The sequence below is a fragment of the Heloderma suspectum genome, chromosome 3 (assembly GCF_057233095.1).
Source record: "Heloderma suspectum isolate Gila_16-S chromosome 3, 16-S_ref, whole genome shotgun sequence".
Taxonomy (NCBI): Eukaryota; Metazoa; Chordata; class Lepidosauria; order Squamata; family Helodermatidae; genus Heloderma; species Heloderma suspectum.
The window spans coordinates 318376699-318403398 of record NC_139460.1 but is presented as its reverse complement, the minus strand read 5'-3'; the positions used below and the strand labels follow the sequence as shown (position 1 = coordinate 318403398).

Here is a 26700-nt window from a genome sequence, read left to right as displayed (position 1 = left end):
CAAATTGCTCTGACTGATGAAAAGGAGGTAAGCAAAGTATTGCTAGTAAACAAGGTACCCTGACCTATTGGGAAAGACTGACCAGATGGCTCAGTTCACCAACATGTTAAAAGGATGCTGAAAACCAAAGGCCCCTGCTCAAACTTCAAGACACCTCCATGGCCTGCAGCTAGAGTTGTGTGGATGCCACAACTCCCTACAAGCATAGAATGCAACACTATGTGCAGCACTTGGCTTCCAGACAACCTCAGCATTAGGGGGTTTTAAAATCAAGTTTCTAGACCTACGAGTACAATATGCTTAAAGTTATGCACACAATACCTCAGTGAAACCCCAGACGTTAGTAAGGTGGCCAAACAAATGTAAGTGGTCCAGAGGGCAGGTGCTTCAATTCTTGATTTGCATAATTTATAACATTGTTTTTCGTGAGACAAGTATGGATAACCTATGTTGTCTTGGTGAACATGACTACCCCAGTCCTCTTCAGTAATGTATGCACTTGCCCCTAAAGAAAGTAATACCTCGTGTTTACATCCAAGTCATTAACCAGTATCCAAATTATTAATCCAATTAGACAATTCAAGTCCCTTTTAGACTGATGAAGCCACAGACAGCAAAAATGTTAGTAGACCGCTACACGTAATCCATTATTCAAACAGAATGAAGTATGTAGGAATTTCACATCCTATGTCCCAATAACTGCTAAAAAAAAAAAACAACTACAGTGCAAGAGAACTGCCAACAGCCCAAAACAAATGCGTATTTGTCTGGGACGGCTTGGAGACTGGCCAATGCCTCCCTGCATAATTCATTTTTCTGACCCTGTCTGCTTCCGAGAGAAACAGAATCATTCAGTCCCATTGCAGAGATAACAGCAGAATTACCTGTTTGAATGAGTGAGTCCCAGAGAAGTACAGGGAAGTGGGGTCCTCTGTTGGTTGGTGGTTCTTACTCTTAAAATATAAAACTTTTGTGGGATGTATGCCAGAGTATGTCACAGCTGCCTCTAATTTTAGACTGGGGGGGTTGGGAAACCTTGCTCTTACCCAGCCTTCCCCCATCCAGATGTATTGGTCTGCGATTCCCATAATTTTCAGTCAGCATGGCCATTGTCAGTATAGTCACATAAGGAGAATGTAGCTTTCCTTGAAACAGAATTTGGGCTGCCTGTGAGAAGAATTTTGTTTCATTTTTAAAGCAGTCATAGGAAACATTCTGCACTTGGGCTAGGGAGACCCGAGTTCAAATCAGTACGCAGCCATAAAGCTCACTGGGCAACTTGCCATTCTTGTCAAGGCTAACCTACCCTCAGCAGTTTGTTGTGAGGACAAAGCGGGGGGGGGGGGGGAACCACACACCATTTGTACCCACCCTGACCTTCTTGGAGGAAGGGTGTGATAAAAATGCTTTTCCAAAATAGTAGCCAACTTATCATAAATTTTTAAGTTTCCCAAACATGCGCAGATGATTTATTGCTGAATTTCAAATGATTGTTTATCAAGAAAAACCAAGAGTTCTGCTCTAACCTCAAGGGATTTTTCTTCAAGCTACATGGACTGTAGCAACACAAATTCAGCCGATGACATTCAAGGCCAAAATTCTTCTAGACTGTTGCTTACAAAACTCATTAATCTTCAGCACAATCAAATGCGACTCGTCTTACTGCCGATCGCCATTATACATAAATAGCAATTATTGTTCCTGGCAAGGGCTTGAGTTGCCTCTTTATGATTTTGTATTTTAATCATCTGCTTTTTTAGCACTCACCTTCTGTAAGAAGTATTTAACAAGTGCACACAATTTCCCCTCCAAGACAGGTTTTAAAAGGAATGAATGCTATAAAGACAAAGATGTTACTAGTCCAAGGCTTGCATGATAAATTGCTAGAAGGCAGCGCTGGCAAGAAACCTTTCCTATTTTGCCAGAGGTGTGCAAGCAGGATGTGTTTAAAGAGAATGTTCAGCAGGTAGCAAGTAAAGCTAGTAAAACAAGATATACATTACTGTGGGCTTGCAAAGGATTTTTGCTCACATTTCTCTAATAGAATCTTGTGTGTCTCCGGGACTTTGTGCATTGTTAGCAATTATATACGCACAAAATGCCAAGAAACAATGCAATCCTGTACTTGTCTACTCAGAAGTAAGTCCATGGAGTTTAGTGTGGCTTATTCCCAGGTAAATGGGCATAGGATCGCAGCCTATTTCTATTATTTTTCACTGAAGCCAAAATTGAGATGTGACAGCAGCAGTAATATGTTTGCGTTGTACAGATATACTGTAGCCATCTTGAATATAGAAGAGCTTTCCGTCCTGGTTGGCAGAACAAGCTCTGCAGTCAAATGAAGCTGTGCTAAGACTGTTATACAATTAGAGAGTCCACTGCAGCAGGGAGAACTCAAGTTCTGACCAATCCCTGAATTCCACAAGCAAAATATGCAGGGATTTCTCGGCAGACAAGTTGTGATGGAATGAGTTCCCTGCAGGTAAAGAAATCTGATGCCACTGCTCTAGGTCAGCCTTCACTAACCCAGACCCTTCCGGATGTCTTTGATTACAACTCCCATCATCCCTGACCATAGGCCATGCTGGCTGGGGCTTATGGGAGTTACAGACCAAAGCATCTGGAGGGATCCAGGTTGGGGAAGGCTGCTCTAGGTGCTGCCAAGATATAGGATAAATCACTCTTCTTCAGATACCTAACAGCATCCATCAGCAAACCAATTCTCTGTGGAAGTTCAGTCTTGAGGTTTCGCAATCAAGATGACGACAGTTGTGCCAGGTAGCGCGAAGTGACACCATGGAATCTGGTGGCTAAAGCAGGATCCCACAAATCCAACTTTTATTTAACACAATAATACTGACCCTAACTTACTAGATCTCAAAATTCCCCACCACATCTGACTCTCACTTTCACACTTACTTACAGCTGCCAACCCCTGAACCCATCTCCCGTCTCCAAGGACGTATCTCTCCACTCCTTTCCTAGAACATCTGAACAGAAGATCACACATTCTTTAAGTATGCAAAGTAACTTTATCCACATTTGCAAGGTTTATTCCAGGCCCACACAATTTCCCCTGGAAGAAGTGGTCAACCTGGCTCTAAGCCTGGAGACAAGCAGACCACGCAGAAAGAAAGGGGGTGGCACGACTATATGGATGCACACAGTGTGCATCCAAGGTTCCCTGCAAGACAGATGCCCAGGAAGCAAAAATGCTGCAGATAAGAGTTGTCCTCTTGACCCTGTCACCGACACTGTCAACACACAAGCACAAGGGCAATTGGGGGAGGGGAGCAGAGGGGCTCAATGACCCCAGATGAGGCCTACAAAGCACCCTGAGAACAGGACAAAAAAGTTTCCAGAGTAAGTCTATGAGCAACACCACCAAATCCAACGAGCATCTCCATATTTTATTAGCACTAAAGAGTCTCTTGTACAAGGGATTGCTTTTGAATTGCAGGACGATGGCGATCTAGTAGCCATCTAATAGAAGACTTTTCTTTTTCTAGTTGCAATGACCAACTCGAATGGAATTCCGCAAACTAAGTATATAGGGCAGTTTCCAACACATCCTTCTTCCTAATTTAATGGGAACTGGGAACAAAAGAGCAGGGAGGAGGAATACGAGTGTTAGAAAAGGGGGTTCTAGCTGCTCTTGTTATGGCATTGGGTTTCTTTGTACAATCAAAGCATTATTGCATCAGAAAAATGGATCATGCACGTTTTATGTTTTCAGACAAAAAGAGTTTAACCTGTATTATTCTTGTCATTTCTAGCTACGTTTCAAAGGTGCACCAATTCTACAGTTTTATACTTCTCTCTTTTAGTCGCATGCTTTGCCTATGCACATGCGTTAGATAATAAATATTAAATACAGGAAAGAACATTAGAAAAAAAAGACAACTGACAACAGGAATATTTTGTGGCAGGTCCGCCAGATAAGGAGCATGTCAGAAAAAAGTTTGAGGTAATTACGTTGGCCACACCGCTCCAGCAAGACTTGTTTGAAATTCACGGAAGTTTTTCAGAAAATTCAAGTACACAAATACCAGCTGGGGTCTTCAAAAATGCCAAAAGCAGTAGCTTTTTTTTTTTTCTTTTCCTTTATTAGTCTATTAGCCGGCATTCACAGAGCTCCTTGTAAATCCTTTTTCGCACTCTAGGCATGTCTTCCTGGGAGAACTGAAAAGGCTGGTCTAAGGCGAGGCACTTGCAGTACTGTGGGAAAAGATTGAGAGAGAGGACAACTCTTAGGAACCAAGACCAGAAATAATAACAAGCAGTTTCTAAAAAAAGGAAAGTTGGTTTTCAGTTGCATCCTTACCTGGAGCACAAAAACTCCACAGTCACTGTCATTTTTCTGTTGTGGAATGCACTAGAAGGAATTAAACAGAACACGGTTTACCACAGGCCTCTACATTAGATCCCTGTTTGAAACACTTATCTGAATATAGGCAGGGAGATCCTTCTCTGGTCGGTCCTCATTTCTGCATCATCAACCCAAATCTAGCACAAGGATTATTGTGGCTCAGAGAAGGAACACTGGGGAAGAACCACCAAACAGCCACCTTCCTGGCTTGCCAAGGGACAGGACAAAGCGCAGCCTTTGCCAGCAGCTCCCCATGCACCCTGTTTCCCAGAATTCCGGCAGCATGGCCAGGTCTGGTGGCAGCAGGGAAGGGTGCGCCTCCTGCAGGGTCCCAGCGTGGCCAAGGCCCCCTAACCCTCCAAAGTAGCCCAGCTGTGCTCTAAAGCCTAAGCAGCTGCTGCCAGTCAAAGCAGACAATTCTCTGATGGACAGTCAGGTAAGTGTTGGAGAAATCCATCCAGGGGATGAACCTTGACAAGCTTCCACTGATTCGGCCCCCTGGACTTCGGTACATTTTTATCCCGCAGAGCCCGACTCACTCACTCTGCAGTGAGTTGGGCAAGTTCACAACTTTCCATATCTTTTAAGTTGTGCAAATTGCAGCCAAAATTTGCAGAAATCGCTGCCAAAATTTGCACAAATTATGCAAATTGAACTATAATTTATGCGAATTTGTGCAAATTGCAGCTGCAAATCTCTATCTGCGCAGCTGGCTTGACAGAGTTTGGGGGGAAAGCTGCAGCTCAGCCCACAAATGCAAGCCAAGCTGGGCACACCACGGAACTCCATCGAGCCAAAAGTGGGACAGAATTTCAAGCAAAAGACATCCCTTCAGTCAGGAAACAATCTGACTTGGTATAACTGTTTCAACTGGGTTAGGACTTTATGTCTATATTTTATTTCAGAGCTGGTCAGGAAGTACTGTGGTGCTGGAGAAGACTCTTACGAGTCCCCTGGACTGCAAGGAGGTCAAATCAGTCCATCCTAAAGGAAATCAACCCTGACTGCTCACTGGAAGGACAGATACTGAAGCTGAAGCTCAAATATTTTGGCCACCTAATGCAAAGAGAAAAGTCACTGGAAAAGATCGAAGGCAAAAGGAGAAGGGGACAGCAGAGGATGAGATGGCTAGATAGCATCACCAATGCAATGAATATGAACTTGAGCACACTCTGGGAGAGAGCGGAGGACAGGGAGGCCTGGCATGCTATGGTCCATGGGGTCACGAAGAGTCGGACATGACTTAACGACTGAACAACAACAGGAAGTAGGACTCCAAATATTTTGGATTTCAACCCCCAGCTTTCTGGATCATTGACCATGCTGGCAGAGGCTCCTGGGAGTTGAAATCCAAAACATCTGGAGATCTACCTTCTTCCCACCCCTGTTTTGTTTTATACTTCATGTACCTCTTATTTGTGAACAGCCCAGAGAACGGGTTGATGGGCAGTATAAAAGTTTTGGCAATATTTAAAATAGATTAAATATATGAGGCCCATGTTCTCCCAGCACACAACAGAGTTGAAATTCAAACCAGTTCTGATTTTCTCCTTCTCCTACAATGAACGTTTGTGCGAAACCTGTTCAAGCGTGGGCAGATAACCACTCATACTCCTCTCAGCTTGTTTCCACCATGACCTGGCAGCAGCAAGAGAGGCAGCAGCTGCCAAGAAACTGCCCACATGCTTTCCTGCACCGCTGCCTATCTCAACTCTCGCTACTCAATTCCCATCTAGATCCAGCAAAGAGGAATGGCCTAGGAACACTGTGGAGAGAGAGCAGCCAAAACTTCGCCGCTTCTTAAAAAAGAGAGTGTGGTTTTGTTCTTGCGCCAGCAGAAGAATGTGGTGGCGGCGGCGGCAACTGCAGACTCAGTGCCTTGCGGTGAAGCGTTCATCCACCTCCAGACTAGAGACCCAGTCACCATTTCAATGGCAACACATTTTAAATTTCACTTGGAAAGTGGGGAGGCAGATACAGTTTAACAAGAGACAGACTGCAATAGTATTAAGTAGCTCATTTTAGAGGAAACTGTTCCTCTGAAGTCTTCAGAGCTAAAAACTGTCATGATGGACTGGGCCGAGTCACACAGCATACAGCAAGGGCTCTGTACTCACGAGGAGCTCAGATCCTTGTGTGAATGAGGCCAAGTAATTTAACACAAATACATATTTTATAACAGAACACAAATTACATCTCCCAACCTAATATGAAATTTTTAATGATCTCGGCAGGATGGTTTCTTCTCAATTATTTTAAGTAAATATTTGAACATTGCTATCCACTTTGCGCAAGAACAATTTATTTTGTGCCCACACAGAAGTGCATGCACACACACAAGCCAAAACATGCTAGCTCAGAAAAGCATTTGTTTCTAGGCTTCATTCTATAGAATACAGCTTTCTTCAGCTCACCTCCATAATAGATTTGGAAAGCTACAAAGGCATTCTATGGTAGGATTGCAAATAAGTCCATATGACTTAGTAGCCCACACATACCTACGTTAGCGATTTGTTGCCAAAAGGTAGGGAGAGGGTGACCCTGGGAGGACATTTTTATTCATCCATTCAATGGACATCATCCAGGTAGATGAATTTCAGGACAATAGGAACATAGGCCAAAGGCCTGTCCAGTCAAGCATTCTGTTCCTGCAGTGGCCAACCAGATGCATATAGGAAGCTGACAAGCAGGATGTGAGCTCAATAGCACCTCCCACTTGTGTTCCCCCACAACTGGTACTGAGAGGCATACTGCCACCTATAGCAGACTTAATATATAGTCACCATGACTAGTAGTCACTGTTAGCCTTGTCCTTCATGAATTTGTCCAATCCCCTTTGAAAGCCATCCAAACTGGTGGCCATCACTTCATCTTGTGATAGTGAATTCCATCGTTTAACTATTCTCTTTATGAAATAGTACTTCCTGTTATCTGTCCTGAAGCTCCCATCATTCAGCTTCATGGGATGACCCCTTTGGGTTCTAGTACTATGAGAAAGCCCCTTCATGGATCATTGCCTTGTTGTGGCAAAGGGGCTTGCGTAACTCAGTGAAGCCATAAGCTATGCCGTGCAGGGCCACCCAAGACGGACAGGTCATGGCAGAGAGTTCTGACAAAAGGTGGTCCACTGGAGAAGGAAATGGCAACCCACTCCAGTATTCCTGCCAAGAAAACCCCATGGAACGTATCACAAGGCTAAAAGAGATGACGCCGGAAGATGAGCCCCTCAGGTCGGAAGGTGTCCAATATACTACTGGGGAAGAGCAGAAGGAATTTCCAAGTAGCGTCAGAAAGAGTGAAGCGGCTGGGCCAAAGCCAAAAGGACACTCAGCTGTGGATGTGTCTGGTGGTGAAAAGAAAGTCTGATGCTGTAAAGAACAATATTGTTTAGGAACCTGGAATGTAAGATCAATGAATCAAGGTAAGCTGGAGGTGGTCAAACATGAGATGGCAAGATTGAACATCGACATCTTGGGAATCAGTGAACTCAAATGGACAAGCATGGGCGAATTTAATTCAGGTGACCATTACATCTACTACTGCGGGCAAGAATCCCTTAAAAGAAATGGAGTAGCACTCACAGTCAATAAAAGGGTGGGGAAAGCAGTACTGGGGTACAATCTTAAAAACAATAGAATGATCTCAGTACGAATCCAAGGCAAACCATTCAACATCGCAGTAATTCAAGTCTATGCCCCAACCACTGAGGCCAAAGAAGCAGAGGTTGATCGGTTCTATGAAGACCTACAACACCTTCTAGAACTAACATCAAAAAAAGATGTCCTCTTCATCATAGGGGATTGGAATGCTAAAGTAGGAAGTCAAGAAATCACCGGGATAACAGGCAAGCATGGCCTTGGTGTACAAAATGAAGCAGGACAAAGGCTAATAGAGTTTTGCCAAGAGAACACGCTGATCATAGCAAACACTCTTTTCCAGCAGCACAAGAGGCAACTCTACACATGGACACCACCAGATGGTCAATATCGAAATCAGACTGATTATGTCCTTTGCAGCCAAAGATGGAGAAGCTCTATACAGTCAGTAAAAACAAGACCTGGAGCTGACTGTGGCTCAGATCATGAGCTTCTATCGCAAAATTTCAGCTTAAATTGAAGAATGTAGGTAAAACCACTAAAACATTCAGGTATGACCTAAATCATATCCCTTATGAATATACAGTGGAGGTGAGGAATAGATTTCAGGGATTAGACCTGATAGACAGAGGGTATGAGGAACTATGGACGGAGGTCCGTAACACTGTTCAGGAGGCAGCAATTCCATCCATCCCAAAGAAAAAGAAATGCAAGAAAGCCAAGTGGCTGTCTGATGAGGCTTTACAAGTAGCTGAGGAAAGAAGGAAAGCAAAAAGCAAGGGAGAAAGGGGAAGATATATCCAACTGAATGCAAAGTTCCAGAGAATAGCAAGGAGAGACAAGAAGGCCTTCTTAAATGAACAATGCAAAGAAATCGAGGAAAACAACAGAATGGGAAAGACTAGAGACCTTTTCAAGAAAATCGGAGATCTCAAGGGAACGTGTTGTGCAAAGATGGGCATGATCAAGGAAAAAGAAGGCAGGGACCTAAAAGAAGCAGATGAGATTAAGAAGAGGTGGCAAGAATACACAGAAGAACTATACAGGAAAGATCTGAATGTCCCTGATAGCCATGATAGTGCAGTCACTGAACCTGAGCCGGACATCCTAGAGAGTGAAGTCAAGTGAGCCTTAGGAAGCATTACTAACAACAAAGCTAGCGGATATGACAGTATTCCAGCTGAGCTATTTAAAATCCTAAAAGATGATGCTGTTAAAGTGCTGCACTCAATATGCCAACACATTTGGAATACTCAACAGTGGCCACAAGACTGGAAAAGGTCAGTTTACATTCCAATTCCAAAGAAGGGCAATGACAAAGAGTGTTCAAACTACCGTACGATTGTGCTAATTTCACATGCCAGCAAGGTTATGCTCAAAATCCTACAAGCTAGGCTTCAGCAGCATGTGAACCGAGAACTACCGGAAGTACAAGCTGGGTTTCGAAGAGGCAGAGGAACTAGAGATCAAATTGCCAACATTCGCTGGATCATGGAGAAAGCAAGAGAATTCCAGAAAAACGTCAGGTCGGAATTAAGATTGCCGGGAGAATTATTAACAACCTCAGATACGCAGACGATACCACCCTAATGGCAGAAAGCGAAGAGGATCTAAAGAGCCTCTTGTTGAGGGTGAAAGTGGAGAGTGCAAAAGGTGGTTTGAAACTCAACATTAAAAAAAACGAAGATCATGCCATCTGAATGGAAGCAGTGACAGATTTTACTTTCTTGGGCTCCAAGATCACCGCAGACGGTGACTGTAGCCATGAAATTAAAAGATGCTTGCTTCCTGGGAGGAAAGCTATAGCACACCTAGACAGCATAGTAAGAAGCAGAGACATCACCTTGCCAACAAAGGTTCGTATAATCAAAGCTATGGTTTTCCCAGTAGTAATGTATGGCTGTGAGAGCTGGACTATAAGGAAGGCTGAGCGCCGAAGAATGGATGCTTTCGAACTGTGGTGCTGGAGAAGACTCTTACGAGTCCCCTGGACTGCAAGGAGGTCAAATCAGTCCATCCTAAAGGAAATCAACCCTGACTGCTCACTGGAAGGACAGATACTGAAGCTGAAGCTCAAACATTTTGGCCACCTAATGCAAATATTTTGGCCACCTAATGCAAAGTCACTGGAAAAGACCCTGATGCTGGGAAAGATGGAAGGCAAAAGGAGAAGGGGACGGCAGAGGATGAGATGGCTAGATAGCATCACCGATGCAATGAATATGAACTTGAGCACACTCCGGGAGAGAGCAGAGGACAGGAAGGCCTGGCGTGCTATGGTCCATGGGGTCACGAAGAGTCGGACACGACTGAACAACTGAACAACTATGAGAGAGAGAGAAAAATCTCCCTATCCACTTTCTCCACATCATGCATCATTTTGTGCACCTCTACCACGTCTCCCCTCACTCACCTCTTCTCTGAGCTAAACAGTCCCTGATGTTGTAATCGTTCCTCATAGGGAAGTTGCTCCAGACCCTTGAACATTTTAGTTGTCCCTTTTTGCACTTTCTCCAACACTACAATATCCTCTGTGAAGTGCGGTGAGAGGAACTGTACACAGTATTCCATCTGCGTTTGCATGATAGATTTGCATAAACCATTATGATATCGGCAGTTTTATTTTCGATTCCTTTCCTAAAGATCCCCAACATGGAATATGCCTTTTTCACAGCAGCCATGTACAGAATCAGCAACCCCAAGTTCCTTTTCGTGGTCATTCACTGCCAACTCAGCCCCCATCAGCATATAAGTGAAATTAGGATTTTTTTGCCCCAACATGCATCGCTTTATACTTGATTACACTGAACATTTGCCATTTTAATGCCTATTCCCCCACTTTGGAAAGTTCCTTTTGGAGCTCTTCGGTGCCCCTTTTTGGTTTAACCACGCTAAATAATTTGGTGGTGTTGACAAATTTGAACACCTCACTGCTTACCCCTAACTCCAAATCATTTATGAACAAGTTAAGAAGTTCCAGTCCCAATGAAGATTCTTAGGGGAACCCACTGTTTATACCCCTCCCTTGTGAGAACCCCTGAAGCTTGTAGCAGGTGCCTCAGAGGCCGACAAAGAAAATCGTCATTGCGGGCCTCGGCCTCAGCACTGCCGCCAAGAGTGCTTCAGGCAGCTGCGCTGCGTTCGGAAGAAGAAAGAAAGAAGTGCTCTGGCCCCGGCTGCCTAGCAAACAATACACACGTTCAACAGCCACTCCATCAAACTTGTCACACTGAAGAGAGATTGCGAGGGGAACCAGGCACACCCTGAGGAGCACTGGGTCCTAAGCGGCTACTTGATGTCTGTTTCATGTATCAGGCAGCAGCAAATCTCAGTCTGCAACCGGATTGACACTGTACAGGCAGCTGCAGCCAATTTCAGTTTTCCAGCAAGGGCACCTGTACCACCATTCGATATCTCCCCTACCAGAACTGTCAGCATCGGTACATAACGTAAGAAGAGCCCTGCTGGATCAGACCAAGGGTCCATCCAGTCCAGCATTCTGCTCACACAGTGGCCAACCAGCTGTCGACCAGGAACCCACAAGCAGGACATGAGTGCAACAGCACCCTCCCACCCATGTTCCCCAGCAAGTGGTGTGCATAGGCATACTGCCTCTGGTACTGGAGGTAGCACACAGCCATCAGGACCAGTAGCCACCGATAGACTTCTCTTCCAGAAATCTGTCTAACCCTTTTAAAGCCATGCAAATTGGTGGACATCACTACATCCTCTGTTAGCGAATTCCATAGTTTAACTATGTACTCTGTGAAGAAGTACTTCCTTTCATCTGTCCTGAATCTCCCACCAATCAGCTTCATGGGATGACCCCCGGGTTCTAGTATTATGAGAGCGGGAGAAAAATGTCTCACTATCCACATTCTCCACACCATGCCTAGTTTTGTACACCTCTATCGTGTCTCCCCTTACCCTCCTTTTCTCCAAGCTAAACAATCCCAGCTGTTGTAACCTTCCCTCATAGGGGAGATGCTCCAGCCACTTGATCATTTTAGTTGTCCTTTTCTGTACTTTTTTCCAGGTCTACAATATCCTTTTTTAGAACTGGTCACAGTGCAATTCAGCAACTTGCACGTGTGTGTGGCCGGGGGGTGGGCAGAAGCAGCCAAACATATTGTGGCAGTCTGCACTATGCAATGCTGGGTTCTCGAACATGGGGCCCATGGAACCTCACTTGGCACCCACCAGGCTCCCTGCCCAATTTTTATTTTATTTCTTAAGATTATTATTTATTTATTTTTATTATTTAACCAAGAGGCTGGCATACTGCAAAATTAAGTGCTGCCCTCCTGTACCATCTTTATTTGGATTCCAAAGACTGCTTTTGTGTTTTGGAGCTCAGACCAAGCTGAACAATCCCAGCTGTTGTAACCTTCCCTCATAGAGAAGTTGCTCCAGCCCCTTGATCATTTTAGCTGCCCTTTTCTGCCCTTTTTCCAGCTCTACAATATCTTTTTTTAGATGCAGTGACCAGAACTGTACACGGTATTCTAAGTGTGGTTGCACCATAGATTTGTATAATGGCAGTATGATAGTGGCAGTTTTATTCTCAATTCCTTTCCTAATTATGCCTAACATGGAGTTTGCTTTTTTCACAGAGGCCGCACACTGAGTTGACATTTTCATTGAGCTGTCCACCACAACGCCAAGATCTCTTTCCACCTGGCTGCATCCAAAGTCCCTTCCAACAGTCTAAGCTAGGACCACCATTTGCCTCTTCCCCGCCCCACTCCAAATTGCAACGTCCATGGAAACTTTCCACGTTAACCCCCAAAATTTTTGAAGAAAACAGCCTAATTTAGTTCTGAAGTGGTATGTCCCAGGATCCTGACCCCACTCCTAGTCAGAAGTGAGATCCAAAGAGTCTGGCAGTGGAGAGAACTGGGTTACTGAACCACTGCAGGAAGCAATCAGCAAAATGGTCACCCTGCTAGAGTGCAACAGCTATTCACCTTGGCTTTTCCCAATTCATCCCCCTTTTATTTCCTCCATGATATGTCTTGTTTTTACCTCAAGACTATACACCTACAAGCAAAACCTTTGTTATGCCTAATTTTTGCACAGTGTAATTTTAGGAGCATATTCATACATGAAGGGTTTTGTAAACACATGTACCACATTCGTACCTCTACATTTTTCAGCACATGCTTGAAAAAACATGAGAGACTTGGCCCTAAATGCCCTGGCACAGGGGCTACAAAAAGAGACACAGGGACACTAACACACCCAAGCTGCCTCTAAACGCTCCAGTTTCATCTTCCAGATTCTTCCAACGTGAAAGCCACCAGATATTCCTAAGGTTGGGTTATGTCCTAGACCTCACACGACTCTCCTTCTCCCTCCTAGGGCTACACAGTCTCTTACGGGGACCAGGGAGGGGAGAAGTGGAAGATCATCCTCATATAGCAATAAAGCTTCGAGGCATCTCATTTTGAGCAGGAAGCCATTGGGAAACTGTCTAATGTGCAATGGCCCATTTTATATCTTCAGAGCTATTACGGGATATGGTTATGCAAGTCACAAATTCCCTTGTTTGCACTTCACACAAGTTGTTCTCTTTTATCACTGCCAGGCTACATTTGGCTGTAAGTGGCTGTTGCACTGGCGTAACCTGGCAGACTTGACAGCCCTATGGGGAAAAGCTATCTTTCCCAACCTTTAAAACCATCCCTTTGACAGAGATGCCCCCACCCTTCTCAATACAGTACACTTCTATCTCCCATGTTGTGCACCAGCCTTCCCCAGCCTGGGATCCTCCACATGTGTTGGATTACAACTCCCAGCATGCTGAGAGTTGTAGTCCAACACAGCTGGAGGGCACTGGACTGGGGAAGGCTGTTGCTTGCAACTGATGAACACACGTCTAGCTAAGCTACGAATCCAGAGGCATCCTGAACAAACAACACTATCCAACTATTACCCCTGCCCCCAATATTTTTACAATATTTATTTTATTTATTTATTGCATTTATACCCCGCCTTTCTCCCTCTCACAAGGAACTCAAGGCGGCCTACATTATCCTCCTCCTCACCGTTGTATCCTCACAACAACAACCCTGTGAGGTAGGTTGGGCTGAGAGTCTGTGACTGGCCCAAAGTCACCCAGTGAGCTTCCATGGCCAAGTGGGGACTAGAACCCGGATCTCCCGGCTCCCAGTCCGTCACTCTCACCACTACACTACACTGGCAATAAGATAAGAAGGTACGGTACAGTAAGGTAAGAACAAAGGTAAGAATGTTACAGTGGGAGCTGGGACATATTGTACCAAGTACTGGACCAGTGGGTTCATGTGGCACTCTAATTTCATGATGGTTCAGTTTGGACAGCTAAAAGACATATCTGTTGCCTGGTGATGGGCAGCTGGTGACTGCATAATATCCTGGCTTAGGCACTTAAAAGGTGGGTGCTTTAAGCAGGCCTCAACATTTTAATAGAGCATAGTGTCTTTCTGTCAAGCAGCATGTTTGCATGACACAAAGGCTCATGAAACACTTTGCCATCCACTTTGCATCTGTAACACAATGAATTAGCACTGAATATTAAAGGAGTGTGCTGTATGGCTCCACCACAACTCATTCCATTCCTTGAAGCATACTTCCATAGGGAGAAAAAGAAAAAAGAGGGCCTTTAAAACTTCCACTGCTGACCAGTAGTAGTGTGAGTGCTATTCAAGTTTGGAAGCTGAAATCTGATTGCTCGCTCTCTGGGAGCTTGCTTGCGTCTATAGTCCCTAGACCAGCTGGAGCAGCTTCCTCTGCTCTGCTGGGAGGTGGGAAACAGACTGAAACTTCCTGCCCACACAGCTGCTGGGAGTACTCAGAGAGAAAGAGAAATGCAAGAACACACACTTGTGGAAGAATCCAGGTCAGGTGCAGCCGTCTTGTCATCTACCCTTTCTCTGCACAGCTCTAGAACATTCCTTGTGCTTACAAATAACATCCACAGCAGCAACTGGCTCTGCGATAGCTGAATCTCTGGGAAACCAAACCCTTTCTCAGAGAACATTAGCACACAGAAGCAAGAGACATCACCTCACTATTGCCTGCCCCACCTCAACGTTGGGCAACATCTCCACTATTTGCGCCATGAGTTCACTACCAACCCATTACATAGATATTCATGTACCTCAAAGGCTCTCGGGGCTTCCGGGGGGGGGGGGGGGGGGACAGAACGTTGCCTTTGCACGCTGACTTCCTGTTAACGTAAGTCTTTTAAATTTTACTTTACAAAGCCGCCATTCCAAAGATGCTGATGGTTCTTACCTTTGTAACAGCAGTCTGCCAACCCTGAAGGAAATCGGGATGATTCTTCTCTCTAGCTTCTGTCAGCAAGTATTTTCGTATGTTCTTTAAAAAAAAAGAGAGGGGAAATATGAATCACAGCAGTTTGGATTCGTACAGAAAACTTAACTAAGCACTTCCCTGCTGATGATCACTCACAAGAGCAGTGACGTATAGCGGAGAGAGTATTTCGGTTGGACTGGGGAAACCTAGGGATTAATTCTCTAATAGGCCATGACCTGAACCACAGAGTCTCAAGTTCATGAAGCATGCTACATAGGCCCCAAGCAAGTCACTAGCTCTCAGTACAGTCTACCTGACAGGACTGACGCAAAGATAAAATGAAAGAAGCCACTGTATACACTGCCCTGAGATCACAGAAAGGAAGTGGAAACAATTGGGATAGATAAAAGGCTCAAAATGTTTGAGAGCTATTTAGGACAGATTTGAAAAGACTGGACAGGACAGTTGCTTTCATGAACATGGGGTATGAACTAGGACAAAGTTGATAACTGGGGGAGGAGAGGATGTACGTTTAGTACAAAACATGTACAAAAAATGTACTTTTTGTACAAAATGTAGCCGGGGTTCACACAATACGGTAACCCACACTCAGGGGTCGAGTGGGGGTTGAGTGGGGGTTGTCGCTGAACTGTGGGTTGTTGTTGAAATGTGAGTTATCATGTTGTCTGAACCCAGCCACAATAACAAACCACAGTTTGTTAACCACGATAACTCATGTTTCAACAACAACCCACATTCAAGCCATACTCGACCCTTGAATGTGGGTTATCCTGTTGTCTGAACCCAGCCGTAGTATAGGACAAAAGGTAGATATGAAGTCTATGGTTAATGGCTGCAGATTGATTGCAAGAAGGGCTTTTGGCAGAGCCAAAGGAGCAGGTGTCCCTTTTAAAGACAAGCTTTGGGTCGTGGAAACCTCAACAGTAGGATGTCTGGCCTGGGATCCTATACTAGAATATCTTATCAGTTTAATCCACAGAAATTCAAGTCAAGATCCGGGCCAGTTTCCACACGAACAAAACTGATGCGATCTCCCTTTGGCCAAAGAGGACCTGAGATTCGTAGATCAGGAAGTCCAAAGTATTACGGAAAAGGAACACAGCCCTATGAATGGAGGGGCCAAGTCTTGTTTTAGGAACACCTGAGGCATTGCATAGAACGGCTGTGACAAGTTACGCTTACCTCAACGCAGAACTTAAAATGAATGCCTTGAGAGTCATAAAATGAAATAATTCGGTTAGGGAGATTCACAGTAATTAGGGACCAGTGGACTTCCAGATGAATAGGAATTAACAAGAGAGTCTTTTTGAAAAGGTCCACCTGACAAAGAAAAAAGAACATCCATCATTAAAAGTGTTCATAACTATATGCAATTAAATTATATTAGGATAACACTTGATACAGAATAACCTCACTGATTCCTAAGAAGAAAGGCATTAGAGGTCTGAAAAGGTTTCTCCCTATGTGCATTGGGGGGGGGGGGGGGCGAAATCTGACAATTTTTCACGAACCACATTTCTCCTCACCCTGTATGAGTGAGGAGTTCTCCTCACACCTGTCAGGTGTAGGGAACCTACGGTCTTCCAGACACTGTTAGACTCCAGTTCCCATCAGCCCCAGCCAGCCAGGGCAATGGCCAGGGATAATGGTAGCTATTGTCCAACAAAATCTGGAGGGCCACAGGCTCCTCACCCCTGTCCTATACTATTTTATCATTTGGCAATTAGAAAAGAGGCGCTAGTAATGTGGTAGGTACAGACAGCTTAAGTAAATTGTCATGATTTCTCTTGGCAGTCATCTGCTGAATTAAGCCTGATATTGTCAGATATAAAACTGCACAAATTGTGTTCCTTTGAGTGAGTTGTACTCCTTGTAGCAGAGACTTGCAAGACCAGCAAAGTGGGCAGACTTGGAGCAGAGAGACCGCGGTTCAAATCCGCACTCACCCATGAGGCTCACTGGGCAATCTCAGGCCAGTCACCATAACCAACTTTACAAGGCTATTGCAAAGAGAGCCCGCACCTACCCCAGACTCCCACTGTTTACCACCCTGCGCTCGTTGGAGGAAGGCCAAGATCCAGAAAGGGATAAAAGAAGAGATATTCTGGTTTCTGACCAAGCAAATTAAGATCCCTGGTCTAGCCCTTGAGACAGCAGTTACAAGTCAAACACTACAGATACCGATTGAGGTAACACTTCCAAGTGGAAACAAGCCCTCTCACCCCACCCCAATGGGCAGAACCTTAGAAAACAGCTCCTCAGATCCCAAGGAACACACATTTTGCCAAAGGCAATTGCTGTTTCAAGCACCCTTCAACTACAAGTTGAGCATCTATAAAGCACCAACTGCGTTCTAAGTGCTACACAGACTCTAGAAGTAGCAGCGCACCTGGCCAACCAACAATTGATCGATAACACAGGGATGGAGGGAGGAAGGCTGCCACTGATAGATGAGTAATGGGGCCAGAGTGAGGGAGGCAAGGCAGAGGCAGTTCAGAGGAATCATCAAGTCCTAAGGCTTGAAAGTGAAGGAGACGACTGCTCCAGGCATAAGCATTAGGATAGCTAGAGGCCCATAAATGGGAGTATGAAAATCAGAGAACAAGCTTAGATGCAATATTGGGGGGGGGAGGGAGGGAGGCCAACTAGGCTCTGACAAGTGCTTGGGTAACATAGGCAGTGCCAGCCCCAACGCAATTTTTATTTATTTACCAAATTTATAAACCATTCTACATATTAAAGAATCCTGAGTCGTAAAGGGCAGGAGCCAAAGTATGCAACTTACAAGCCAAAATACAAAATAAAAATATTTAAAATCAAATTATACCAATAAAACTGTGGCTGGTCTTTTACTCAGGAATGAATGAATGAAATAAAAGTGTCCTGAGAAGATGCTGAAAATATAACAATATTGATGCCTGCCAACAGCCCTATGGGGAAAAGCCATCTTCCCCACTTTTAAAACCATCCCTTCAACACAGGTGCCTCCACCCTTCCCAATAAGGTACACTTCTATCGGTCATGTTGTATACCAGCCTTCCCCAACATGGGATCCTCCACATGTGTTGGATTACAACTCTCAGCACATTAAGAGTTGTAGCCCAACACATCTGGAGGGTGCCAGGATAGGTGAGCGTGTTTTACACTGTGGCTTACAACTGATGAACCCAACCCTAGCTAAGCTACAAATCCAGAGATAACCTGAACAAGCAACGCTCTATAGCAATGCTAGCGCCTGCCTGGCATCAACTGCCAGGGAATTGCAGAAAGAGAGGACAGACTCTAAACAGACCTCAGGACCACCGGGAGTGCCTCATCTGATGACCACAGTGACATGGCATGTCGTTAAGGGACCAGGGCGTGCTCCAAAATACCCTGCTCCCAAGTGGTTTAGGGCTTTATACACCAGTACCAGAACCTTAAACCTGGCTTGGTAGCAGATAGGCAGTCAGTGCAATTCCCTCAGCAAAGGGGTTACCTGCTGAAAAGGGGGCAGGACCCCAACAACAGCCAATTCTGTAACAGCTGCAGCTTTCAGACCAGCCTTAAGGGCAGCCCCACACAGAGCATGTTGCAATAATCCATTCTTGAGGTTACTGTGGCCAAGCTCTCTCTGCCTCGCTGCAAAGCTCCAGCATTAGCAGGAGTCTTTGCCCCCTTCCTGCTACACTTACATCAGGGTTTCAAGCCTGCACGCCTAATCTGGCCTGCGGCAGTTCCCCATCTGGCCCACAGAGCCTCCTTGGATTCCTCCAGGGTTTGTGATCATAGGTTACAGTGGGGATTTCCCCAAGTGCCACCTGGCCACGCTCCCTGAATTCATTCAGCCCGTGCAGTGGGCGGGGGGTGGGGGGTGCCCTACTGAAAAACTGTTCCCCACCCTTGACTTACATGCCTCGGAGGCATTGGACATTAAAATACTGTAGGACTGAGCCGAGATGGCAGAAGACAAAACGGTCATTTGAAACACGATGTCGCGGGCAGTAACACTAGACAAAAACCCTTAGCTGCTCCACACAGATGCTATTTATATACACTATGTTTACCTGCCCTCCTAAAAAAATACTTTGCTCAAGGTGGTTTACAAAGGTGGTTTACATGGTGCAGCTTGATGCCATCAAAGAGCACAAAGCACAATCCCATCAAAGACTTTAGCAGCAAGCAGAGGTGGCAGAGAAACAGCTCAGGTTCGGTCATTTACGCAATGACATAGGCTAGTCAGGGGTGGAGGACCTTTTCTGTCAAGAGCTGCATTCCATCAGGGGTAATCTGTTGGAGGCTTATGCTGGCAGGGGGCAGAGCCACCCTCTTTTCTCTTTCTGCCACCCCCTTTTCTCTCCCTCTCCATCCCCTCCATGCCAGGGGGGAGACAGACTGCTCTTATCCGAGGTCTGAACTGCAGAAGACTTTGGAAATTAGGCCGAAGGCTGCAAGTTGCCGGCCCCTGGCCTAGGTGAAATATGAGTACTGCAGCAAGGCCTCCCCAGAGATCTTCACAAGGGTGCGGGTTCTTATGGAGGGAGACCTCCCTGAAGATAGCAGGATCCCTGCTTAGTCCTTCCAAAGGTAACTAGCCTCTTGGATTGAGCCTGAAAGTGAATGGGCAGGGAGTTCTACAGTGTAAGAACAGAAGTCACATGTTCCCTTGGCCTCGCCCCAGCTAAATCATTTGTCATGTTCTGTACCAGCTGCAGCTTCCAATGCTGATTGAACTGTAACACTGAGGAAGCTCTTGCCCCATGCATAACGTCCCTGCACATCTGCCACGTATGGGCCAGGTGGCAGCCATGCAGGCGATGTAAGGATACATGCTGGCCCACTGGCTAAGCTCCTTCTAAATGGTGCAGTAGCTGTAGGGACCACTGCCCCAGGCAAGATGTTTGGGGCAGTGCTTTGCATCTGAAGTCCACTCCAAGTACTTGGGCGACAAGCAAAGGCAACAGATCACCTACTTCACTCCTCTCCCAACCCTCCCAAGTCAGTTCCAGTCGCACCACTAATGGGTCCGGATCTACACACAAACACTTACTTTTCAGATCTGCAGGTGGGAGAAAGCCATTTTTTATGCTTCCCTGTATCAGTCTCCAAGTAAAAATACTAGCACATCACGGAGATAAGTTCTCACTCTGACCACTTTCTACATTACTTCTGACTGCTTCCTGCTAGAATAAAACTATCACCCCTACCCCCCACATGCAATCTGAAGTGGTAGACTCCATTCTCTCACCTCATCCCCCCTCAGTTTGCTCTTTATGTAAACCAAGCCTTAAGACAGTCACTTGGAGTTCCATCTTCCTTCTCACATGCAGTTTATTTGATGCCATTTGCTTATTTAAACAGAACCTTTAATTTATTTTCAAAAAACATAACAGCTATTGCCCTACATCCCTTCCTGCTGAATTATTCAAAATCAATATTTTTTTGACAGCACACTATGAGATGGTGTTGGGTTTTAAGCATGAAATTAGCATTTCTAAAAGACAGCCTTCGACCCACAAACACATACAACAGCGCACCAGCCAAATGCCAATGAAATAGTGCCTTTCCGCATCTAACCCACTAGCGAAGATCTGGAAGGCATATGGAGAGATGGAAACAGCCTCAGGCAAGAGATGAGGATGGCAGCTTAATGGATAGGACAAACATTTTTGCACGGTGGGCTGCATGCGTTTAATATTTAATGCTGTGTGCAGGACTCTTATGGAATGTGAAGTAGATTCCTTGGTCCCAACCATCTAGGTTACGATTTTATGAAAAGGAACAATTATACCAAATCCAAAACTGTGTACATCCCTATGCCCATGTCCACACACTCCACCAAAAACAGCAGATTGACTGGGTTCACACAACAACCCACATTCAAGGCTGAGTATGGGTTTAGTGTGGGTTGTCAATGAACCGTGGGTTGTTGTGTTAACCTAGCTGTGCTAATAAACCATGGTTTGTTAACCATGGACAACCCACAGGTCACAACCCAACAAAAACCATGGGTTCTCTTCATGGGTTGTTCATGATTAACAAACCATGGTTTGTCAGCATGGCTGGATTCACACAACTTTTTCAGCAGCCTAATTTGCATAATTCTTCATCCAAGAGGAGAAAGGTTGCATGAGCTAGGCCAATGGCGGGCAACTTGTGGTCCTCCAGATGTTCTGACCTACAGCTCCCATGAGCCCTAGCCAGCATAGCCAGTGGCAAGGGATGATGCGAGTCATAGACCAAGATGCCTGGAGGGCGACAAGTTGCCCAGTTCTGAGCTAGGCCATCATGCATATGGGCTTCCATGTCAGTGGTGGAAAAGAACCGTTTGTGCCTCTCCACCACACAAAATTGGAGCCCTGGCACTAGAGAGCTTATGAATGGGCCTAAGAAACTGACGGTGGCCAGGCAGGACTTCACTGACTGGCACAACTCCCCATGCCCCATAAATTGGCACAGAAGTGCCACTGCCTCATTGCCCTATCACACTGCCCACCTACCACCGAGATCTCCCTCCACATTCCCATGCCAAGTTCTTTGAACATGTGAATCCTGGAAGCAAAACTACACAATGCAAATATGCTAGCCTACCTAACATTCTGTACACCAAAATGTCCTTGAATGCACATGGTTCTGAGTTCAGCTTGGGGACCCCATCTTAAACATGGGCAGAATTCTTAGCTGGGATTATTTGCAGATAATATGCTTCCTGCAAAATTACACTGAATAGCCTACATTTGTGCCCTATATTAGTCTGCCTTCCTGTCTAGCGTTTGCAGTAACACATTTCTTTGAGCTTAGCAATGTTTATGATGGTTCTGTCCTAAACTTTAAAACTCAACATCTGTTTCCATTTGTATCTAAATGCAGGAAATATTGTCCTCCAAATAAGGAAACATGACATCTTTATAAAGAGACCCTCTTGTGAAAGTATAAATTTAGTACTGGACAAGGTTAAGCAGTTCATGCATTGCTAAAACAACAACAGGGAAAGGCAGATGTGCTAAGATGAGTACCAGTTAGGAACAAGGTAAGAGTGTCAGAACTGGATCTGGAAGGTGTGAGTTAATAGCTTAGCAAGGAATTGAACACAAGGTAAAACTAGACATTACAGCAGGTGCAGGACTGCCCACTAAGAACAATGGCTCTTAACCTCCTCTTTCTGCACAACACTGAGGGATATCCAGCACATGATATGATGCTTCTCCACTGCCAATATCTCTAGCTCATTACACTGACTTCTTGCAGCACAGTGACACTGTCCTATATTTGGTATGTTGCATTCAGTATCCTTTGATTTTACAGAGGAGAACAAGATTCGGGGCTGGTGTTTTCAGCAGCATCTCAGTGCCTGCTGTGCCATCTAGTGACATCCTCAGTGGAGTGCCATAGACAAGTTGTCACTTTCCAGCCTTAACTTGTGTGAACACAACGGAATTCTTTCATCTTATCTAGTGAAAGAAATTGAGGTCCTTCACTTGCTATTCAAAGCAACGGATAAAAGCCATTCCCACAATGAGACGAGGGAAGACAAAAAACCTAATACAAACCAGTATAGTGCAATGGCTAAATTATTGGGCTTGGATGTAGTTACAGGGTTAAGCTAAAACATCTCTTTTGCTCCTTGTAGGAAGGATAGTATTTAACATTCATATAGTGCTTTCAAGTGTTCAGAGTACTTCACATACATTATCTTGGAGCAGCCTCACAAAGTAGGTCATATTGCAGGTGGGGCACTCAGGCTGAGAGCCAGAAGCTTGTGCAAGACTACCTAGTAATTTCATGGCAGAGATGAAATTTGAACTGGGAGCTTCTCAATTTATGTCTCAGTCTTAGCCACTACAACAGGTCCCAGAAATCACACAGCAAGAATTAACTGATGCTTGAGGAGAAAGCGAAAGCAATTTTATCACAAGTGTAAAATCAAACTTATTCTGGGATAAAAAGAAGAAAGCGTATGCATCCTAAAGTTTAATTAAAATCCAGTCGGGTGAAACGAGCATTTTCAGCTGAACTAAAAATGCTACATACAAAGCATGCACAAAACAAAAACAGAATTCTACTGTGCAAGCTAAGTAACAAAATCCAATTTAGTTTCCCATTCCAAGTAGCAGAACGGTACCATTTAAATTTATGAAGCCCTGTTTTAAATGAATACTTACAAAAGAGGATTGACTTTTTATCTCCAAAAGAATTTGAAGAGGGTTGGCCCAACTACGGAGGAGATCAGAGGTACTACAGGATGGCGGGACCTCAAAATGCTGGGAACACAGTCATGAGTGCATTGCTGGATGAATGGGTTTTAAACGAAGGTGATTGAAATAACTGACTTAGATCCACAAGAAAAAAGGCCGATTTAAAAGAAGTTTCTCACTGATACTTTACATATTTCCCAAGCAATGGTGCAGATCTGACTACAAAACCATGTTAATTTACAACTAGAGTATTATTTACAGTATTTATTCTAACAACTAGGCCTTACATCGCTTTGTCACACTGTATACGTTTTGCAGACTTTCCTTATTTTTTTAACCTGTATGGACAATGTCTTTAAAATAAGGGATCTTTCTTATAATTAGAAGCCATGACAGTTGTGAGGTTTAGAATAATGATACAGGAACCTGCAGACTAGACAATTTTGTCTTTTGTTTTTTCCAGGGTTGCTCTTTTCTTCTTCACTTTACCTTGGGCCAGGCTGCAACCTCAGCCCCCCCAAAATGAAATGCCCATAATCAATAGGATCAAGCAAGGACTGCTAGTTACTGAGCAGGCTAGATCAGTTTCTTTTTATGAGATGAAAACAAAACACCTGCATTTGGTAGGCAGACTGAAAATATTTACAAGGGGGACCTCCAACAAATGCAGGTGAAGTGCTCCTGTTCAGGGTTCCAGCCATCCAGACCTTCTTTCAGAATACTCCATTTCATTCTCCTCCAGTTTTCCATGCCCACTGAGCATGCTCAATACTCACTAGACTGTTTGGGGATCTCCCCCCACCCCCACCCCCAGGGTGTTCTTCCCTAAAGATTTTGTACTGCAAGCCTTGGGATGCCCCACAAACACATTGATACTTCCCCTCTTTTGTATGGATGGTGCTATTTTGGCTACTTAAAGATCCACACTTGGAGAATGAGTTCACTATTAAGAAAGAGGATATTTGAGAAATGATTAAGTTGGTTCTCCATTTACATTTAAAACAGCCACCTTTAACTCAATATATTTGGTAGAGGGCACTGGATCAGATTAGAGATTAACTGTAGAGCTAAAATGCTTGTGCTCAGATTTTATATTAACCAAGTTGTTCTTTAAGAGTATCTTAGTATTAACATTTTTAAAAAATAAAAACCAATTTTATTATTTTATTATTTTTAAAGGTCATCCATTTTTGTCCACACTGAGTTGTTTCCAAAATTTCAAGATATGCCTTAAAGCTATACATTGGCAACAGGATTATTCAGATGGATTTTAGGTGCACCTCGGTCCCATTCAAGGCCTCTCTGCAAACAAGGGCTAATTCAGCATTCACGTGCGATGTGATACAAAAATGCATGGATCTTTTAAAATGTGTAGATAAATGTTTATTTTTCCCAAAATAAACACAAATGTCCACAAATTTTCATATGGGAAAGATGGAAAAATCACAATCCAATGTGGAAATAAGAGAAAGCCTTTCCTCTTTCTTTCTGGGAATTCTTTCTGGGAAAGGCTCAGTGGGTGGATTTGCAATGTGCAAATTCTTTCTGGGAAAGGCTCAGTGGGTGGATTTGCAATGTGCAAACAGGCTATTATCCTTTGCTATATCTGGAAGGCTTGAAAAGATATTTCCACTAGGTCAGTGAGGGTGGAGGGTGCATTCCCCTCTACTAGGCAACACTGCTTGAGATTCCTGAGTTACTGCACAAAGGTGCCTTGGTCACTCCTGCTTTTGGTACATGGCTGTATATATTCTGTGACACAATATGCTCTAGACATACAGGGAAATTAGTACCAGACACAGAAATCCCCCTTAGTAGCTTCTGTGTACACTGGTCCATCCAGCGCAGTGCGGTTTACTGTGACTGATAGCAGCTATATAAACTCTCAGGAGGGAAGCAAGAGAAGGGTGTCTTTCCCAGTCCTGCTGGGAAAAGACCTGGAGTCTTTCAACTAGACATACTAGCAACTAGGGATGTGCATCAGATTTGGCCAAAGGCTAAAGCACAAGCCAAATCAGGCCCCTTTGGCCTGTTTCTGGCGCTTCCCAAGGCGAAGTGGACTTCCCTCTGAAGTGACCAGAACTAAAGCTGGACCTTGCATGAGGCTTCGTTCATAATTCAGCTTTGTAAAGGCTGATAAAAATAACGTTTTTACTTTCATTTCTTTAAATGTTGATGGGGTGGGTGACTGACAGATCTACCTTCTAATCATAGGGCCGTTTTACCAGGGGCTCTCCAATCACTGTGCTTTGGAGAAGGTCAAGGGTGGGACAGTGAGATAAAAATTCTTCCAATAGTGCCAGGCTTCGTTGGTTTTCAATCATCATGCTCCCCTAGCCCCTGCGCGTATCCTTCTGAAACTCTGTAGGTTTCTTGCCTGGAGAAACCTCCATGACATGTGCCATTTTCATACAAATTGAGCCAAAAAAACATGGGGGGAGGGAAAGCAAAAAGGATCTCTCACATCCCACACAATTTGAGGAACCCCCTACCACATCAAACATTGCATCTATCATTCTGAAACTTTGCAGTTTTCATATTCAGGGCCACCTCTAGGCTTCTTTCATTTTCAAAATAGTCCAAAAAGAACATGGGGGTAAGCACACCCTTTTTTGGATGCTCTCCAAATGTAAATGCTGCTCTTGCACATAAACCCCTGCATCTGTTCATCTGAAACTTGGCAGGTTTGGTCCCCTCAGAAGGGGCAACTTTCCCTGCATATTTCAACCAATTATGCCAAGAAATAAAAAAAGTCATGTCAGCTCCCTGAGAAAAATTGGAATACAAATGTATTTTACAGAAATTTGGCAGGTGTAATCCCCTCCTAACGGGCTACCATGCCTGCAAATTTCATCCTCCGACTTACAGCTGTATTTTTTTGTGTTTCTCATGGTCAATGGAGATATGAAGCTTCAGATTTCCGAATCTCAAATTAAGACCGGTACCCAAGTTGAAGCAGATGGCCTCCAAATCAGTCCAAGCAGGAGCAGTCCATTTTCCAAATTGGGGTCTGAGTTGAATTTTGTGGCTACTGCATACCTTTCCAGGCAACTGAACCTCAGACCTTCAGCATGCAACATGTGTGTTCTATGAGTAAACTATGGCCCCCTCAGATCCAATTTCACCAGCAGAAGACACACTACATAAATCAAGCATTCTGACTCCTTTTGATTAGTCTATACAGGTTGTAGAAGTCAGTTGTGCCTGCCACTGACACTAACATTCCCGCAGGGCGGGAATG

General features: G+C 44.5%; 1 protein-coding gene across 6 annotated transcripts in view; it reads right to left on the bottom strand.

Moving 5' to 3' along the window:
- Window positions 1–4060: 4060 nt before the first annotated feature.
- SENP5 (SUMO specific peptidase 5) overlaps window positions 4061–26700 on the bottom strand; it is a 56902-nt gene continuing 34262 nt past the window's right edge. For all 6 annotated transcript variants that reach the window (XM_084847576.1, XM_084847578.1, XM_084847575.1 and 3 more), the window contains 4 exons: window positions 16468–16605; window positions 15244–15327; window positions 4325–4375; window positions 4061–4218 (listed from right to left, as the gene is read on the bottom strand). In XM_084847576.1, the coding sequence (XP_084703702.1) occupies window positions 4108–4218; window positions 4325–4375; window positions 15244–15327; window positions 16468–16605 (384 nt within the window). In that variant the 3' untranslated portion in view covers window positions 4061–4107. The remainder of the gene's footprint in view (window positions 4219–4324; window positions 4376–15243; window positions 15328–16467; window positions 16606–26700) is intronic.